This window comes from Hypomesus transpacificus, chromosome 9 (assembly GCF_021917145.1).
Source record: "Hypomesus transpacificus isolate Combined female chromosome 9, fHypTra1, whole genome shotgun sequence".
In the NCBI taxonomy this organism is placed as follows: domain Eukaryota; kingdom Metazoa; phylum Chordata; class Actinopteri; order Osmeriformes; family Osmeridae; genus Hypomesus; species Hypomesus transpacificus.
In genome coordinates this window covers 11037186-11056932 of record NC_061068.1, presented here as the reverse complement: position 1 = coordinate 11056932, position 19747 = coordinate 11037186, and the positions used below count along the sequence as shown (strand labels likewise).

The following is a 19747-nucleotide window of genomic DNA, read 5'->3' as shown; positions in this document are numbered from 1 at the left end:
AAACTGACATGAAGGTAGATTCTGGTAAATTCTTTAATTTATTAAACCCCAAATATAGATGTGTTTTACAATATGAGAATTCAGCCCCCATCTGCGGTATCATTAACTAATGGAGTGTACTAACTTAAAATGACCAATAGAGGGGGCTCTCAATCTGACTATACTTTTCTTAAGCAACACCTAACTCTCCCATTCGTAAGACAACAGCAGAGGGCAGTGCACCTGCCAGCTGTTATTTGTGTGTGTGTGGTGTTTGTGTGTGGGTGGCTCAGAGATTTAATGTTTAATTGACCTCAACCATTTCAGTTTCTTCTGTACTGTGCTGCCTTTAGATGGCAAATTAGTCTGATAGCAATGGTCTCTCCTAATTAGCATAGTATGAGTAGATTCACAAGTTTAAAAAAAGCGGTTGGTGTGTCTGTCTGTCAAGGAGCCCAAGACCTGATAAAGCAGAAACAGAAGCCAAGGCCGCATGTGTAGTCCCCTCCACCTTTCTTTATCTAGAAGGATCAATAGGCTATATCACTTTACATGCCACGTTCCCATTTTCGTCATTACTAAGTCTAAAACTCTTCTCCGTCTTCGACCTGCCTGTCACCCTGCCAAACTGACCATATGGGCCAGCAGCTGCTGAGAGGTCAGTCTGAAACTGTGTCACTATGTTTATATTTGGCCTTAAATAAAGACCAACCCCACTTCACACCTCTGAAAGAAAGCTAAAATTAGCATGACCGCCTGCTTGCACCAAATTTAGTATCTCCTTCTGTCTCACTCTCTACTCGCTCACTATGGGTGACTTGTGTTTTGTCTGGGTTATTGACCACACAGCAGAGCAATGGTCCGTATGTCTCCCACATTCAAAATGTTGAGTTTATTTTACTCAATATTAATGTGTGGGCTGATTTAAGATTACGAACTCAAGAAATACCAAAACAGTTAAAACATTAATCATAAACGAGTTGTCAGCTTTATGCTAAATTAGTAGGCTGAGAGTTTGTCACACAATCCGCCATACTGGCTCAAAGTTCGTCATTCACCACATGTAGGCACCATAGGACAGAAAAGAACAGTTGGGAAACTGGAAACCTTGACTTGAGCCAAGATGAGGTTTCTTTTAGCCACGCCTTACTCCATCCCCCCACTGCTGTCTGTTTGGTGACGCTACCACTAGTCTGAGCTCCCTAGAAGACGCCCTTAGCAACCATAAGAAGAATCATATCGAATTTGATACTCGTACAGCAGAGAAGACGGATTAAACATTCCCGTTGTATTGCTCCGGTGCATAGTGAAGATATCTTCCGAAAGTTATGCCCGTGGATTTTTTTTCTGCCGTTATTAGGGGGTATTGCCCTAAATACAGATGGCTAGAAAGCTATTTGCCTAGCCTGCAATAGCTAGCCCCCTTCTCAAGCGAAAACAGCTTCCCAAGCTGTCCGGAAGGAGGGTGAATCTTGGGACCGATCAGTGAACCGAACAGCTAGCCAAAAGCAGTAGCACTTTTTGCTACAAAGACAAGAGTAACAAGAACGGGGATGATTCTCTTGATCGATACAATAATCAATCGACAGAGAAAGGCGAGGGGCACTCGGGTTAGATCACCAACCTGTAGTTTTTGGACTCAACTTCTTTTTGACGAAGCAGGGAGCGTCGCTCACGCGGACGGGTGTTTTTGTGCCTCTGCTAGTTGGAAACGACCCCCACAGCCAAAGGCATCACCAGAACTTTTTCACGCTGAAGCCAGGGCTAACGATAGCTAGCGAGGGGAAATGAAAGACAACTGAGTCTGGGTGTTGTTGGTTTTGGGAGAGCATAACGAGAATGTATAGGTAGGTAATAGTAAGTACAAAGTACAAGTGTTGACATAATTATTTATATTCCTCAAAGTTGACTCAGGAGTCACTTGATCCGTCGGCACCGCTTGCTAGCTAGCTATATACCAATGCTACTACAAAGAATACAATACACAACTGCACAGTGAGTTGCTCTGAGGATTTTTATTTTTATTTCAACGTGGCTTCGGATGCTGGCATCAACTTTAATTTGCAATCATGATGATATTAAGCAGAAAACCAGAGGGGCCAATAACAGCAGGTAAAGACATGTTTATTAAGTTACATTTGACATTTCTTCCTCAAATTGTCATCCGTTTTGATATCGTTAACGATAGAAATGTGCTACCTAATTCATGTTCACATTGCTAGTCCCGTCCCAATTCACAAGCGTCACAATTGTTAGACACAGACACGCACACGTTATTTAGTGACTGCTATATGTATAAATCACTGTCAGTACATAGATACAGATGATGTCACAGTCTAAATGTGATCAATTCTACATGCAAGCTGTAAACGTTTCTCTCAACAGCAGCAAGTTGTAGTCACAACTCTTGTTTGAGAGTTGTTTGTAAATACTGCTGAGAAGACAGAAAACGCTGAGCTGTTGTTTGCAGGTCTCCTCCATTGTAAGCGAAGCTGTAGCCTTGTGATGCTATCGATAACGACTCATTCACTTTAGTTTGTGGAGTGGAAGGACAACGTGTCTCTTTTAGTTGTTCCAAAACATTGTCCTTATTTCCTCCTAATCATAGTATTTACACTGCTAATGATCAGGGTATTATTGATAGTGGATGTGTGTTGTTTCAGGTGGACATGTTTCGGAATGGCTTTCTTTACTGTACCTGGTGCTGTTGATTGCCACCATGTGTAGCTTGTGTGTTAGATAACATAGGCCATAGAGCAGGCTGACGGCAAGGGGACGTTCTGTTCAGAATACTGTACTGGGAAGCACAGGAAACCTTCTCTGTCGCTCCTCCCATCTGCTCCGCTCGACACCCCTCTCCCTGCGTTATGACATATGATCTGGTGTCTGTTTGTCTGAACCTTGTTCTCCCCCAGCTCTACCCTGGCTGCCAGTGCCGTGTTTCAAAGCCTCTCAGTGTGAGGAAGAATAGAAGGACTCCTTGTTTTGGTTTGGGTTTGAAGGCATTCTGCATAGCTTTGGTTTGTGTTTGGCACAAACTCTGAGGTGGGAGTATGGGGAAGTCTTGTATTGGGAGCTTAGACTCATGTCTTTTCGGTTTGAACAGTGTTTGTACAGTGGGGTGTGTTGCTGTGTGGAAAGTTGTGAGCCCCTAGTGAGTCATTAGTCTGCATCCCTAATGGGCCCTGTGTCCTTGCTGAAGTGTGTGCACAGCATCCAGTTCTAATGCTACAGCGGGTGTGTGCACATGCAGTTCTAATGTGTCTGTATCCAGGCAGCAGGATTAGCCTCCCTCTGAGTCCTTATGTTGACAGGACCAGGCCTGGGGATAGGAGCTCTGACGCACCTGCCACCTGGTAACAAACTCCCTATGAGGGCCAAGCCAGCCGGCACCAACCAGCATGCCACTGCTCTCTATGAAGCCACCAGCTAGCTGCGTTTGCCTCCATTTGATTAGAATGCTAACTTAATTGCTAGCCCATATTTCTGGGGTTATCGTCATTCATCAATGATGAAAATCCAGTAGATTTGGAGGGTTCCTTCATCTTCTGTCACAAGCACACGTGTGTCATTGTTCCGCTGACTGCTGTTGAGGTCAGCGGAATAGCATTAATCCGCTGCTGTCAGACAAGGCCTTTCAGTGATAAGAGCCCTCCCGTATAATCAATCTATTTGCGAACACACCTGTGTCTGTAAGGGCCGGGCCTTAGTGGACAGATGGACGGACGGAAAGATGCTGTCGTCACAGAGGCATCTGCTTGCTCCATTAGGCCAATAATACCACTTGCAACGCTAGCTCTCCAGCACTATAAGCTCTGTCTAAGCTGGTCTGGACTCTATCATGGGTTAGCAAGCGAACAACGTTGAATGGGTTGAATTAGCCAGTCTAATGTTAGCCGAACACAATTGTTTGGGTCAATTAAACTAGCCTAAGCTTTGGAGCTTATGTTGAGATGAAAACCTGTGTGTCTGTCTCTGTTTAAACAAGTGGGTCTAAATCCTCCCTCAAAGTTGTTCCCCCATGCAGGCTGTTTGAGGAGATGTGTGGTCTGTAAGGACATGTCAAGGATAGCTACCAAAAAAGTTCACAGTCTAAAGTGGTTGTCTTCTTGCTTCCACCAGCGCGCCATGGGGATGGGCTGTATGACTCGTACATGAGAACAGACCACCTGCTGAAGGACGAACCGGACGCCAACAGTCCCTCAGGGTTACCACCCATACCAAAACACTCAGTAAGTACACACACACACACACACACAGTCTGTATACCCTGCCTGGAAACACACCGTTACTGTTGATCCTGTTCTTAAGATGATTCAACACTGCTCACGGCCTAGCCCCAAAAATGCATCCCTCCTCAACTACTCATTCAACCTTGCCAGACTGGATAGGTGAGTGTGGTGGAAGCCTGGATGGAAACCTGCCCAAGTCAGTTAAGATCCTGAGATAAGGAGTCAAGTGGGTGGTGAAGGAGATGAACAGACCGAGTTTCAGGGTGTCAGGGGGGTCATGTGCAGCAATGGTGAAAGAGGCCCAGCAATGTCTTCAGCATCTAATCAGCTCATGTTCCATTCGAAGAAGGGAGCCTGTTTACCTCCAGGAAACACACACATGCATACACAAGCAGGAGACGGGGCTAGTCTGATAGATTGTAAAGATTTACTGGGCCTGAAAATCTGACCCACTAACAACATCACTAATCATCGTCCCTCCCCCTCCTCCTCCTCCCCTGGCCTGACCTCCACCATCTCTCATCCACTTCTACTGTTCAGAGTTCTAACACAAACATATACAAACGTCCTCATTGTCTGCTGCGAGCCTGTGTGTATGCACAGTATTCTACCAGGACGCCGTGTGACTTATGTTGGCCTAGTCGCACATACTGTTACCTCTGGCCTCGGCATGTTAGAGTTAAAGTTAGAATGAATGTCAGAAATGAGGTGTGTGTCGTAGGACTCGTCAGACGTGCTGTAGTTCTTCACGTGAGGGAGTGGAATAGCAGCACAGAGAGCAGGAAGACATCCGCCCGGGATGTTCCTCTCTCTCTCTCTCTCTCTCCCTGTCTGTGTCTTGCTGGCTGACCTGTTTTATCTCTGGGTGAGTTGTGGAGGTGTGTGTGGAAGCTCTAAGACTTGATGACGGGTGCATGTTAGTGAGAGGCACAGTGAGAAGGAAGCGGCAGTGTTTCTCCCAGGGCACAGAGATTAACACTGTTCCATCTGCCCCTCGGCTCAGCCCAGCGAGTACACTCTAAATCACCTGGCCATAATCTCAGTCTCTTTCCTATCTAATGCGCGCGCGCGCACACACCCACACACACACTCTAGGCTATTTGTCTAATATGCTGAGTTTGTTTTATACTTTCCTTTCAATGGTCAATAACTAATCACAGTTGGAGTTTGAACTAGAGCAGCTTTGTTATCATGCACGTGTGCACGTGTTAGCTGATCAATCATCTGTAACAGGTTTCAGCCATAGTATCACAACAGCACATTGACTCATAACAGTAATATATTTGATTAAAAGTAGAGTTTGGTCTATTTATGGCTTGGTTTTCGGTTTAGGAAATGTTTTGATGAGGAGTCCCACCCACAGCCATTTTGTGTCTGAATATAAACAGACAATCTCTCACAGAATGTTTTGGCCAAACCCAGTGTCCACTTTATCTTTCAAAATCACATGCAGTAGATCTGCAGAAGTAAGCCCCCCCGCTTCCCAAAGCAACTGTCTAACCAGTGCTTAATTACATTTCATGTAATGTGGCTCAGGAGATGGTACTTGGAGAAGGATACAGCTGTATGGTTGTGCCAGGGTTAGGGCTCCATTCAGGGAATCTTGTTTGAAGGTATGGAAGTACAGTGCTTTGCTATATGCTCTTAGAGGAATTCCTCCAACACTGCAACACTTCTATTTTGGGTTCAGGCCTACCGGTCAGTCACACACACACACACACACACACACACACACACACACACACACACATACATACCTAAACATGCCTCCACACGCAGCCCTTGTCCAGCAGGACACATCATCACTCACTTCAGTTTATCAAACGATTGTGTTTGCATGATTTTATCTACTGACCTCCTTTCAATATTGTCCTGTTGACCCAGTCCTGCTCTGTGAAGTACAGAGCTAATGTCAGATTGTCACACTGCTGGCTATACACAAGCTCCTGTATACTCCCGATGAAACTTGTTTTCATATAGAAAATAGGATATATGTAAGGTAAGTGTGTATTACAGATGTAATATGTAACATCTGTAATACACATTTTCTATACAAGTCAGAGGAGAGAGTTTAAGGAAGGGTTTGTGTTAGACTATCCAATGCCACATCATTGGTTGAGAGAGAGACAGAGAGACAGAGAGACAGAGAGACAGAGAGACAGAGAGACAGAGAGACAGAGAGACAGAGAGACAGAGAGACAGAGAGAGAATATGAAACCATGAGCTCATGTAATATGAATGTGCCCAGAAGCCCACAGCGATGTGTATAGTTGTGTGCCATATTAACAGGGCCGCTCTCTCCTCCTTTACCAGAGTGTAATCTAACTTTAATGACAGTAATTTCCCCTGCGCACCATAATCATGTGGAGGGTTCTTCTTTCCGCTGGTGGAGAGGAAGAATGAATTCCTGGGGTGGGTGAAAGCCATTTACCGTATGGCCAAAGTGAAACTACATTGCTGCTCCCAGTCTCACCAAACTGTGATGACCCGGTTCACACAGTGCCACACACAGCACCTGTCTTCATGCCTTGGCCACCGGCTGGTAGGATGGCACTCTGCTCTCTATTGTGTGTAGTTAAGCCTCAGAGACACACACAGATAAAGCACAATCAGGACTGCACTGCTTTGTAATTAGACCGAAGGTTACATGGTGTTGTATGTATTAGAATATTTGCTTGTCAAGAGCAGAAAAAAAAAAATTCTGGTTTCACCGGTTCTCCCTCACCTAGTAGCTCTTGCAAATCAGCTGTAATGGACGCAGCCTGGGCCTAGCCTTACCACAGGGGTTCTGTGTATACGTATTCCTCCATAGCCAGAGGCCAGCCACGAGAACCTGGGCTGGCTGAGCTGGCTGGACCTCAGGCAGGGTAGGATGTGGCAGGAGGGAGGGAAGAGACCCCCTCCCTGGATCAAGCTCCAGAATACCTCTCTGTGCTGTGTCCCCGTCAGACCTACCTACCATTGATCTGTCAGTATCTGGCCACAGACGATGCCACTGGCTGGTCACGCTCATCCTTAGGAGAGCACTCTGTACAACACAACCATATGATGAATGGTAAAAACCAGAAGCACGTCTCACGTTACCCCCTCCCTCTCTTCCAGGTCAGTAACAAGGGGGTGATGAAGGACCAGGTGGGGGTCCGTGGAAGTCAGCTGAAGGTGAAGTACTTGTATGAGGACTCCACCTACAACCGCAAGATCAATGCTGTTTCCACGGCGACAGCGCAGAACGGGACTGTGACAGCCCAGGCTCCTGGTAAGCCGGCCCCGGTACCAAGCCTGTCCAAGGAGCGGAGTGTGGATAGGTAGGAGAAGCCCACACGTCTTACACACACACACACGTTGGATTGTCATGGCTGTCACTCTATTAGCCTGCAGCGTTGGTCGGTCCATAGTAATCCCGGGGCTTGTGGAGACAAGCTAAGCGCTAACCTGTTGCTGTGTGGTTCTGACAGCACGGGCTCCAGCAAGGGCTCCACAGACTCCACGGGGCCCCGGGGGACCAACGGGACGTTGAACGGTGCTGTGACGGGTAAGCTGTGTGGGCCCTTGACCCCAGAGCAGGCCTTGAGGCAGTACCGCTCCCAGCTGACCCCCCTGGAGCACACTGAGATCCAATCCTACCCTGAGATTTACTTCCTGGGACCCAACGCCAAGAAGAGGCCAGCAGTCGCCGGGGGCAACAACAACGGAGGCTTCGACGACGAACAAGGGGGCTACATCCATGTTCCACACGACCACCTAGCCTTCCGCTACGAGTTCCTCAAGGTAACACGCACACGTTCACACTCGAACCCTTTGCTGCAAGGTCCTTCCACAGATCTCTGTGGATGACTAAGGTAGCCAACTGCTGTAACGTTGAGGCTAACTGGAAGGGCCCCTCGCTGTTTGCTCCAGGTGATTGGGAAGGGCAGCTTCGGCCAGGTGGCCAAGGTCTACGACCACAAGCTGCAGCAGCACCTGGCCCTCAAGATGGTCCGCAACGAGAAGCGGTTCCACCGGCAAGCCCAGGAGGAGATCCGCATCCTGGAGCACCTACGCAAGCAGGACCGCACCGGCACCATGAACGTGGTCCACATGCTGGAGAACTTCACCTTCAGGAACCACATCTGCATGACCTTTGAGCTGCTGAGCATGAACCTGTACGAGCTGATCAAGAGGAACAAGTTCCAGGGCTTCTCTCTGCCGCTGGTCAGGAAGTTTGCCCACTCCATCCTGCAGTGTCTGGATGCCCTGAACCGGCACAGGATCATCCACTGTGACCTGAAGCCGGAGAACATCCTGCTCAAGCAGCAGGGACGCAGCGGCATCAAGGTACCACGAGCAGCTTCTCCTGTCAGCACACCTGCCACACCCACACTCACACAGCTCGACGACACTCCGGGACGTAGCCCAGATCATAGCAGACGTAGCCCAGACATAGCAGACGTAGCCCAGACATAGCGGACGTAGCCCAGACATAGCGGACGTAGCCCAGATCATAGCTGACGTAGCCCAGACATAGCGGACGTAGCCCAGACATAGCGGACGTAGCCCAGATCATAGCTGCCGTAGCCCAGATCAAAGCGGACGTAGCCCAGACATAGCTGACGTAGCCCAGACATAGCTGACGTAGCCCAGACATAGCTGACTTAGCCCAGACATAGCTGACGTCTCCCTCCCTTGTCTTTGTCTCTTCCAGGTGATCGACTTTGGCTCCAGCTGCTTTGAGCACCAGCGGGTTTACACCTACATCCAGTCCCGGTTCTACCGGGCCCCCGAGGTCATCCTGGGCTCGCGCTACGGCCTGCCCATCGACATGTGGAGCTTCGGCTGCATCCTGGCCGAGCTGCTGACGGGCTACCCCCTGTTCCCCGGGGAGGACGAGGGGGACCAGCTGGCCTGCGTCATGGAGATGCTGGGCATGCCTCCGCAGAAGATCCTCGAGCAGGCCAAACGGGCCAAGAACTTCATCAACTCGAAGGGCCACCCGCGCTACTGCGGGGCCAACACTCTGCCGACGGGCGCCACCGTCCTGACGGGCGCCCGCTCCCGCCGGGGGAAGATGCGAGGCCCCCCGGGCAGCAAGGAGTGGAGCTCGGCCCTGAAGGGCTGCGAGGACCCCACCTTCACTGACTTCATCAAGAAGTGTCTGGACTGGGACCCCTCGTCCCGCCTCACGCCTGCCCAGGCCCTGCGCCACCCCTGGCTGTACCGCCGCCTGCCCAAGTCCCTGCCCGTGACGGAGAAGAGCCATGGGGCCGTGGTGAAGAGGCTGCCCGAGCACCACGGCACCTCCTTCCCCTCCATCCTGGCCAAGGGGGGCCCTGGTCTGGGGACCACCACAGCCGCCAACAACAAACTGAGGAGCAACATGATGGGAGACTCTGGGGGAAGCATACCCCTGCGCACCGTCCTGCCCAAGCTTGTCTCCTAGAGAGACAAGTCCCTCAACCCCTCCTCCACCTCCTCTTCACTCCTCCGGGTGCTCCGGGGGAGTAAGGGACAGTGGCCAGGAGTGTAGCGTAGGTTTTAAATTTGTTGGGTTGTATTCATTTTTCTTTGTTTTTTTGTTTGTTTTCTACAAAGCGGGTCTCGACACCTAGGGTCTTGGATTTGGAACCTTTATATGAGCTGAACAATTACAAAGACTATAAAGGTTTTTCTACAGCAGATTGACTGAGTGGCTGTGTGCTTTCTCTCTGCCAGCCATGGTGGAAGATCTTTTATTTCCTGATGACCGCGCTGTGGAGTGAGTTGTCTGTGCTGGAGACCAGTGGATATTTGACTTTTGTATGTGTGTTCTCACGTGTGTGTGCGTCCCACAAATCACGCACTAAAGCACACCTGCACAGGCACTGACACACGCTCTCTCAGCGCTCATATCTCACCATCCTTCTGAGGACGGTGTTTTAAACGTGTGAAAATCCTAAGGGCTAAAAGATGACTGTTGTATCAGGTAGAACAAAAAAAGACAAAAACGATGTTCAATTATCTTGGATTTCAGAGTTAATGAATCATGATTTAGGATCTGCTTTAGAAGCTCACAGACACACACACACACACGTAACCAAATTGCTACATAGTGATTGGCTGTTGTTAGGTTAACAGTACATGCCCCTCTCATCTTTCTATCAGATTTTTCCTCTTCTGCTCTCTGTTCCGTGTGTGTGTGTGTGTGTGTGTGTGTGTGTGTGTGTGTGTGTGTGTGTGTGTGTGTGTGTGTGTGTGTGTGTGTGTGTGTGTGTGTGTGTGTGTGTGTGTGTGTGTGTGTGTGTGTGTGTGTGTGTGTGTGTGTGTGGAATGTTGTACCAGTGTGTGAGGCATAGAGGAGATATGGGATGGACTATTTCTGTCCCCAACATCCCTCCGTCTGAAGGACGGTGTGAGAGGGGGAGAGGAGGAGCGTCTCTCCAGTCCTCTCTCACGGATGGGACTGTTTCTCTTGGTACTTGTCAAGGTCGTTTGCATGAGGCTGCTGGGTGTGCGCAAGAGAAAGACAGGAACACACACATACACACACAGAGAACCTTATGGCAATATACACTTAGACACGCCATCACGCACCTCAATGTTGAGTGTTTGGAATGTTGGTGTTTGAACGCGAGAGGTACAGTGTAACGCATGGCGCTCGGCCCTGTCACACATTGGTGCTTGTGGAGATGTATAGGGAGGGTGATGGAGGTGTGGAGGGAGGGTGGTGGGGGTGTGGAGGGAGGGTGGTGGGGGAGGGGTGTTTGGAGAGGCAGGAATGCAGACAGTATGAGCCAGGACTCAAAGGGGTTAAAGATGCAGATTTATCCCAGAGGAGAGGGATTATGTGCTGAGGACATATTTTCAGGGACAAATATTTGATACATCCCTTATCAGCTCCAATGTATTTGCAGTCTTGTGTCCTGTGAGAGTGCTCTCGCGTGTGGATGGGTGCTCTGTGAATGGAGGCCTGCTCCACAATCTGACCTAGATTACCACTCCTCCCCCTCTTCCTCTCTCTCTGTCTCTCTCTCTCATAGGGCTTTGGCAGGGATACTCTAACTTACACACTGTGAATAATGGTGCTTTTACCCACCTTCCCACTCCAAGACGCACACACACACACACATTTATACCAGGTGCATGTTGTATGGACCAGACCACTCAAGAGTTCAGGGTAAAACCTCAAGCCACCCATGTCTTTCCTCTCCCTTGTCTCTATCGCTTTCTCTCTGTGACACTGTCAGGGTTTTCTACTCCTTCTCTTCCTTTCTTTTTGATAGAGATGGTTCCTACTGCTGTGTGCTGAACATGATGACCGATGGAAATGCAGATGTTGGTATGCTGTCCTGTTGTACTAGTGGTGTGTGCGTTAGTAGGAGGCTGTTAGGTCTTCCAGCATGAAATCAGAACTGTAAAGACAGAGCAACCATGAGAAGAGAAACTGTACAGTAACCAAATGAACTTGTAATAGTTTCTTTTTTAAGATTTAAGAATGAAAATAAAATGAATATTAACTGAACCCAAGTTGTTTCTGTATGCCTCACAAACGGTCAATCATTTGGATCAAAAAGTTAATCTCGTTAACACTCCTAGCTGTCTGTGTCCTTGACTGACACGTCGAAGGTCATTTTTAGTTAATTGACCACGTCACGTTGGTTGCCCCATTGCGAGGAGGAGTAGCCTGATTGGTTCATTGCTGACCTTTGACATCTAACCTACTATTGAGCGGTGTTTGTTTGCCCTGTGCCCGTTTTAAGAGACTTAAAACAGCCACGCTTCAGTTTACAGGGTCTGACAAACACAGGTATAATTAGACACTGTATTTGACCCAGTATAAATGGTTTGAGGCGAAGTGTGCATGGATTCAGAGACCAGCCATAGATAGGCAGACACCTCCATCTGTTTGCTGTCTGCCCTACCACTGTGTGAGTCTGTATGTCAGGGAGAGAGCTCAGAGCTCTGGAGATCCTGCCTGCTGACATCACCACTTAAGAAACTTTTTCCATATAATTCGCCAGACCAGACGCTAAACATTTAACAACCAGGGCTAAGGCCAGTGTGTGTGTGTGTGTGTGTGTGTGTGTGTGTGTGTGTGTGTGTGTGTGTGTGTGTGTGTGTGTGTGTGTGTGCGCGCGCGCAGCTTTAAATATGCAATCAAATCAGCCAGGCAGGCTTACTGGTCTTGTCTAATCCAATGCATGTGGGGTTGGTTAGTCTGGTTTAACTTGTTTTTTTTTGCTAAAAACTACTTTAGTCTCTAACAAGAAATACACATTGGTGTTGTCTGCTCCTTCTCTTACCTACTTCCATGTCTGCTGCACTGGTAAACAGAAAACAACTGTGTTTATGGAAAAGTCATATTTCTGGGAGGTACAGTTGATGTGGGTTTAGTCACCTTCTGTTTGCTGAGTTCTGGTGACACAGAGGAGGACCCTGGCACAGCACTCAGATCATTACACAGACACACACAACCGGTTTGGTGTCAGTCTTCAAACATAGCATGTATTTACAGGGCTGTGGGAGTTGAACTGAGTCATCTGGAATCCTGTTTTCCTGTTGCTTGATCCCCAAATCAAAGAGAGTATGAGCTAGAGAGATAACCCAGTACGGCCACACGTGTGTGTGTGTGTGTGTGTTTGTACATAAAGCAGATTAAAACAATGTCATTACAGGCCAGTCCAGCTTTCAGGACCAGATGGAAGACCTCACCCACTGCCACACTGACTCTGATCTTAGAACTCCCAGACATCACCCTCCTATTGATATGATCTTATGAACTGCTTTTCCTCTATTCTCTGCTCTCCTGCCCTCCTTTCTTCGTTTGCTCCTCTCTGCTCCTCTCAGAAGTTCCCTGAGGGGGAGTTAGAGTCTTAGCCTGCTGACCATATGGAGCCTCGACACCGTTTCAAGTTGAGTGTGTGTTTGTGTGTGTGTGTGTGTTGGGGTGAGGGGTCTAGTCATTATCTGCTCACTGCACGATGTGGGTATAACTTGTCTGAGTTATGTTAGATGTAACATATTTTTGTAATGTTATGTTGTTAGAGATCTCAAGGAGAGTGACAGTGCTGATGTGGCAGTGGAGGCGGGGTTTCGGGTTGTGATGCAGTTGTCTATGGGACTATTGGCTGCTTTTGATATTTCTGGGTAGGCTACAGCTATGACTCATTGCTCTGACGCAAGTTACTCTTCCTCTTTTCTCTCTGTCTGTCACACACACACTCACATACAGCCAGTCATGAAACTTTCTCCATTTCCACACTCTGCAGATACTGTATGTGATGGAAACCAAGCCTAACTCATGAGGAGACATCAGCACCAGACAGTCACAGGGTTCGTGATCACCTTGTCTGTGTGTTGCTCACCTGGCTGAAGTCCATGAGAACAGCTGACTGAAGTTGTAACCACAGATGGTTTCCTCAGAAAACACATGTCCCAATATGCTCAGGCTGCCAGATGACTTTTTACACACCCATGCTAACACAAAGACTCTCATGCACAGCTGAGTTGACCCACACACACACACATACACAAACACACACCGACAAACTTGAGCACATGCCCACACAGGCGGAACAGATGCGGATCGTTGTGAGAGGTGGGGCTGAGTTTCAGGAACATTTGCCCACCCAACCCACCATTCCACATTCCACACCAACTCACACGACTGCAAAAGTGTGTCTGTGCACGCGCTTGAGTCGGGTGCTCATAAGGAATTTGGGTGCTGGCTTTCTGAGAAAGATTGTGGGCAATGTGGGGAAAATGTTGTAGTGCAAACTCAAACAGCCAAATATATTTCCTGTGTTCCTGGTTTATGTTCCAGAGTCTCCATGGCATTGGATCCCCCAGTTCAAGTCCTTGGAGACAGGCCTGGTCTCCCAGCATGTGGGCATTCACCAGGTCAGTATTCTGTTCCTCTGTTTACGTGGGCTTGTCAGGTCGCAAATGCCTGAAATAGAAGATGACTCACTGTCTGCAGAGATGTGTCCGATTCCGAGTGTGTGTGTGTGTGTATTTCACCATCTACCCTGGAGCCTGAAGCTACCATGTCTGCATAGCAACACCAGATGCAACCTTCACAGGGGTAATCAGTGGCACTAAAAAGCTGTGGTTTCAGTCTTTGAGGTGACCTACTGAAAACCTCTCAAATCCAAAGAGTGTCATTGGGTTTGTGGAGTTATAAAAAGAGATGCACAAACAGTGAGAGCTACAAACACAAGGATGTAAAATGCCTTTATAAAGGGAATCCTCATCAATAAGTCAGCATCTTTTACCACTTTACCTCGTATTCTCACCCTTTTTATGTCCCTCCCTTACTCTCTCTCCTGTTTTTCAATCCAAGCCCTGCTGCAGAGAAGGGGTGGGGGGGGGGGGGGGGGTAGTGTATGGGATGTTTGTCAGTGGTCCTCTACATGATGGTGCTGGGCCAGACAACCAGGGGGTAGTCCATCTTCATCCTGACACTGAGGTAAAGTCACTGCTGCTCTGCCTGCCAGACACAGCCTGCTGGCCTGCTGTGTTGTTCCATGCCTGTATCCAGGAAGAAGGCTAACGAGGAAGGAGTTCAACTGATGCAAGCACCGAAACAGTAGCTGGCGGAGATGAGGGTGGAAGAGGACATCATTGTCTGTGAAGGTACCAGAGGAGGTGTTGCTGCGGGAGTCTTGTGTTGCTAGGTGAACAGGTTATTTCAGAGGGGGGTGTTTGGTTTCATGGGGGAGACAGGAGAGGGCTCTCAAAGAAGCTGGAGACAGATGAACTGGAGGTCACTCTTCCTAGCCACCAGCCTAGACTCCATGTCTGTTCATCTGCCCCCCCCCCCCCCCCCCCCCCCCCCCCCATCTGTTCCTGTGTGCGTCGGCCTACCTATTTGATCCTGTTTAAGCATTCTGTGTGTACGTAGTACGTGTGTGAGTGTTTGCGGAAAGAGAGGCACAGTCTTCAAGTAAACATACACACACACGTCATGCACATGTCTTGACACATGTTTGGGATCATAGTGAAACTGCAGGTCAAGCAAGCAAGAGGACATCAATATGTGTCTCAAATCAACCATCAAGCCAGACAGTGTATTTTTGTCTGCATACCTGTCTGTTTGGCCGTCTGTCATTTCGACATGCTCTCTTAAGGTCTCTGCTGCTTGCTGAGTGGATTATGTGCTCATTACCATATCTAGGTGACAGCAGGAGCACTGTCTTGCCGAGCTAGGGGGATAAACCCTCTATTCATATAGCCCTTAACCACCAAACACAAGATAAAACAACTCATCATCACAAGGACACACCAGAAACGACTCAGACACGGACGAAACAACATTTGGGAGTATCTGTTTGTTTTGTATTGTGTCAATGTTTAAACTGAATTATGCAGTGTGTTCTGTCCCAAAACAGTCAACTGCCCCCACATAGTCAGTACTGCAGACCTCTCTCCTCTCTCTTCTCTCCTCCCTCTCTTATCCCTCACAGCAGCTGTGGGAGTCTTTGTCCTGAGTGTTTTTTCCATGTCAGTGAGAAGAGGCCTGAGTCTGAAGGACCCTGCTTCAATCTGGTGCTGACAGGAACCCACCCCAACTCACCCTGGGAGGGGAGGGGAGGGGAGGGGAGGGGAGGGGAGGGGAGGGGAGGGGAGGGGAGGGGAGGGGAGGGGAGGGGAGGGGAGGGGAGGGGGGGGGGGGGGGGGGGAGGGGGGGGAGAGGAGGGGAGAGGAGGGGAGAGCAGAGGAGAAGATTGTTCTTTGATGTAGTCTGATTTATAATTAGCAGTGGCATGCTAAGCATTTCTTAGCCAGCCACAACGAAGCATCCTCTCAGATCCAAAACATGCGTGTCTGTTGGTTTATAGTACAGCACAGCCTTCCAGATGTAGAAGAGAATAAAAGTGAGAGAACAGCGCAAGAACATGCGGAGTGGAGAACTCCACTCACGGGACTTCATGTTAATGGATTTGGGTTCTGAACCTTTCAACCGCACACACGCACACATGCACACACACAGAGAGAGAAACATGTTCATGGAGTGTGGTAATAGGTCCATCAACAGAGCTTGAATAATTCAAACATTTCTGCAGTGTTATTGTAAATCTTCTCCTGCTGGGAGTATTCATGGGGCCCTGAAACACTGGTCTAAATAAAAACCTGCTCAGTATGGCAAAGTGCAAAGTGAAACACCAAACAGCAGCTCACACACAGATCTGCCATCTAAAAAGTCGATTGTTTCAAGCAATAGATAGACAGGTAAAAAAAGAGACATTGTTCTTGTCACAATTCTATAAAACCCTGCAATTGATGTCTCAATATGACTCAATTGGACATGACCTCCCTGTTACCTCTGTTGTAGTGAATCCTGGATGCACTGTCCCTGAAATAAAAACCTAGTTGATGGTGGTTGGTGTTTACTGGTCAAGGATAACGGAGATGCTTGTTATACACACAGAGTCCCACACTGACACTGACCCTAACCCAGAACATGGGATCGTCTTCTTGGTTCACAGGTAACTGGTGTTTGGACACACAGGACGTGTCCTGAGGTAAAGGGCCTGAGATTTCTAATTCTGTCTGACAATTTTATGGAAAGTGGAAACTTCAATAGGTCTTCTGTCAGTGGGTCTGTAGAGTTACTGCACTGTCGTGATATACTGTCTCACTCCAATTCCTCTCCTGGACAGTGAAAAGGTTTGCGTGTGTGAGTGCACGTGTGTGTGCGCGCCCTTGTGTGTGCGCATGGCTGCGTGCACGTGGAAGGGTACAAAGTTTGTGGGTGAGGCAGATACGAAGGGGCAGTACGTGTGGTAAGCAAAGGGTCATGGTATGGAAATCTGGCAAAGGACAGGGCAGGCTGGTTTGTCTGCCACATACAACCATATAAAGGCATGGTGGAGAGAGAGGAGTATCCTACTAAGACAGCATATGAGTCCATATGAGTGAGTGTGTATGTGTGTTAAGGCAGGAGGGGTAACTCGCCAAGGTAAAAATAGTGCTCAGTGGGGCGTTCAGATTGCACAGGACTCTAGGAACACATGACAAACCTTTACAGACTCCTGGCCACACCAACACACTGGACGTGGCGGTCTGTGTCACCTGTCTCGGAGGGTCTGAGAGAGAGAAGCTGAAAAAGGAGCAGGGGTATATGTGAGGAAGGGCATCAAACTGTGAAGAGGGCAGAGACAATAAACTGTAGGAAGGTACTGCAGGGGCAGTAGACTATATGAAGGAACTGCAGGGGTAGTAGACTATATGGAGGAACTGCAGGGGTAGTAGACTATATGGAGGAATTGCAGGGGTAGTAGAATATATGGAGGAACTGCAGGGGCAGTAGACCGCATGGAGGGAGTGTGTGTACGTGAAGCAGTGGCAGTGGGGCAGTAGGTTGTGAGCAGAGCAGAGATGTGACAGGGATCAGACTTGCAGGATTAGAGGAGTACAGGCCTGACCTTAGCTAATGTACAGAAAGGGGGAGAGAGAGGCGAGGGGGGTATCTGAACAGCCGTTCATTCGAGTACCCAGGATAGTTTAACAACCCCTTACTGCACACAACCATCTGTATGGGTGTGATTTATGTTGTAGGGTAATCTTGTGCACAAAGTGGCTCTTTTCCCCCTGGTAATCTGATGTGGATTAACATGGATTACTGGATTAGGAGACTCTGCCCAACAAGAAAGAGAGACATAGTCAGAGAGAAAGAGTGAGAGCGAGAGAGAGCTAGACAGAGTGAAAGAGACAGAGAGAGAAAGAGAGAGAGAGCACAAAGGGGTTAACCTTTCTCTCGCCCTGCACCTGGCCTGCTCTTGAAGTCGAGAGGGGGAGGTAACAGGTGTGCAGGTTGTCATGGTGACGTCAGTAGGCGGGCGAGTAGACGAGAAGGCCAATCGGATTGAATGTCCAAACATAAACATTATGTATGACCTTTCGTGGAATCTGTTAAGGACACACGTGTAGAAAGGTCACACACAGTAACGTCTCTGTTCAGGCTTGTTCTTGGTTGCCCTCATAAGCCATTTTCTGGGTCATCAAACACACATGCTCGCACACTCCGTGAATAGGCCCTAGTTTTTTTCACCATTGCTCTGTAACCAGACACAGGACTCTCTGAGCCCACCTTATTTGGACCACCACTGTGGGTCGGCGTGTATTTATGTGTGTGTTGATGCATGCAAGCCTGTGTGCCAGTCTGTGTGTGTTTCCAGTGTGGGGTCGCTCGTCTCAGAAAGAGTCCTGGTGAAAGAAGAATGACGTTCTGTCTGTAAAGAAGTGGGTCCTTCGCCAAATTACTAATAAGTCCATTCAGAACCAGTCACTATCTCTCTCTCTGTGTGGGACAACTGGAGCATCCTGTATGGCATGTGTCAGTGTGTCAGGAGCTCGTGTGTGTGAGTGTGTGTGAGTGTGTGGGCATTTGTGTCTATGTGTAGGAAAGTGGGACATTCTTTCCAACCGAGTAGGGCAGAGAGAACCTGGCATCAGAAGTAGGCTAAGCAGCAGTCCTACTCAAACAAACCCTTGTTCATCAGGGGACACTGGAAGGTCAGTGTGACTCAAACGTGAGATATGAGAGGCTGTCTTCACATGCACACATGGTCATGCACACACACACTCAGGACAATGTACTGACAGAGACTCTCAGGGAGACAGCATGTCCTTGCATTGGGTTATCCCGTGGTGTCATTCTGCCCAATAAATTCTACAAATTGTTGCAGTTGTTGTCCTCTGTAACTGTCTTCTCCTCCTGGTGTCCCCCCAGCTCCTTCTCTCTCCCCTCATGTTCCTCTCCTCCTCATCCCTTTCCCTGCCCCAGTCCTGTCCTCCAGGGGCCTTTAGGCAGAGTGAGGAGGCCAGCGCGTGACAGGGCTGCAGGCTGTGCTCTCTGTGCAGGCCCCTCTGTGCTCCTGCCACAGTTCAGGGATGAACACACAGTGAGGGACATTCCTCTAATGGTCACATGGTAGTGGTAGGCCTAGTGAAAGCCAGCCATTTCATGGATGACAAACCCTTTACATGCTGTGCTTTTGTGGGTTTTTGTGAATATTTACTGTATGTGTGTGTGTGTGTGTGTGTGCTCACGTGTGTTTGAAATTCAAGAAGACTGATTGATGATGTGCTCTCCACCATTGTGTACTATCTTGGTTTTTGAGCTCACGTTTTGTGAGTCTGTTCTTTGCTGTCTGATTTGAGAGGTTGCGGCTGAGCTGCCGAGACGATCTGAACGAAGGAGAGAAAAACACCAAAATAATGTGAATTAACCGTCTGAGCTTACTAAAAAATACATGATATGCATGAATAAAGGAGGATGTCAGCATTCCAAAGACTACAGACACCCAATCAAACATGGACCGGTACACGCTACGGCCTTTTTTCTACCATGATGGCACTGGTTGGACATGGCCATTGTGAAGCTGTACATCCAGATGGCTATGTGTGTGGAGGAGGCTCTCAATCTATCAGGCAGAACATTGTGTTCACTGAGCACAGCCTTAGAGTCTATAATGTTTATGGCGCGGCAATGGGATTTTATTACTCATTTGTGTGTGTTTGAGTGCGAGAGAGAGAGAGAGAGAGAGAGAGAGAGAGAGAGAGAGAGAGAGAGAGAGAGA

At 48.5% G+C, this 19747-nt stretch overlaps 1 protein-coding gene across 4 annotated transcripts; it reads left to right on the top strand.

Annotated features, from left to right (window-relative positions):
• Window positions 1-1159: 1159 nt before the first annotated feature.
• On the top strand, window positions 1160-10426 carry dyrk3 (dual specificity tyrosine phosphorylation regulated kinase 3). Of its 4 annotated transcripts, none has more exons than XM_047026081.1 (7): window positions 1160-1826; window positions 2066-2091; window positions 4102-4211; window positions 7314-7516; window positions 7667-7979; window positions 8109-8525; window positions 8893-10426. In XM_047026081.1, exons 1-7 carry the CDS (start codon window positions 1819-1821, stop codon window positions 9625-9627), a joined length of 1812 nt encoding a protein of 603 aa, XP_046882037.1. In that variant the 5' UTR covers window positions 1160-1818; the 3' UTR covers window positions 9628-10426. The 4 variants fall into 4 exon arrangements, with proteins under 4 accessions (XP_046882037.1, XP_046882036.1, XP_046882038.1 ...); XM_047026080.1 differs by having other exon boundaries at window positions 2063-2091; XM_047026082.1 differs by lacking the exon at window positions 2066-2091.
• Window positions 10427-19747: the final 9321 nt, after the last annotated feature.

What these genes read in the sequence shown, in the direction of transcription:
- dyrk3 (XM_047026079.1), top strand. Translation starts at nt 2,049, where the DNA reads ATGATGATATTAAGCAGAAAACCAGAGGGGCCAATAACAGCAG. An exon ending in CACCCATACCAAAACACTCA is followed by an intron (nt 4,212 to 7,313) that starts GTAAGTACACAC and finishes CCTCTCTTCCAG; the next exon opens with GTCAGTAACAAGGGGGTGAT. An exon ending in AAGGAGCGGAGTGTGGATAG is followed by an intron (nt 7,517 to 7,666) that starts GTAGGAGAAGCC and finishes TGGTTCTGACAG; the next exon opens with CACGGGCTCCAGCAAGGGCT.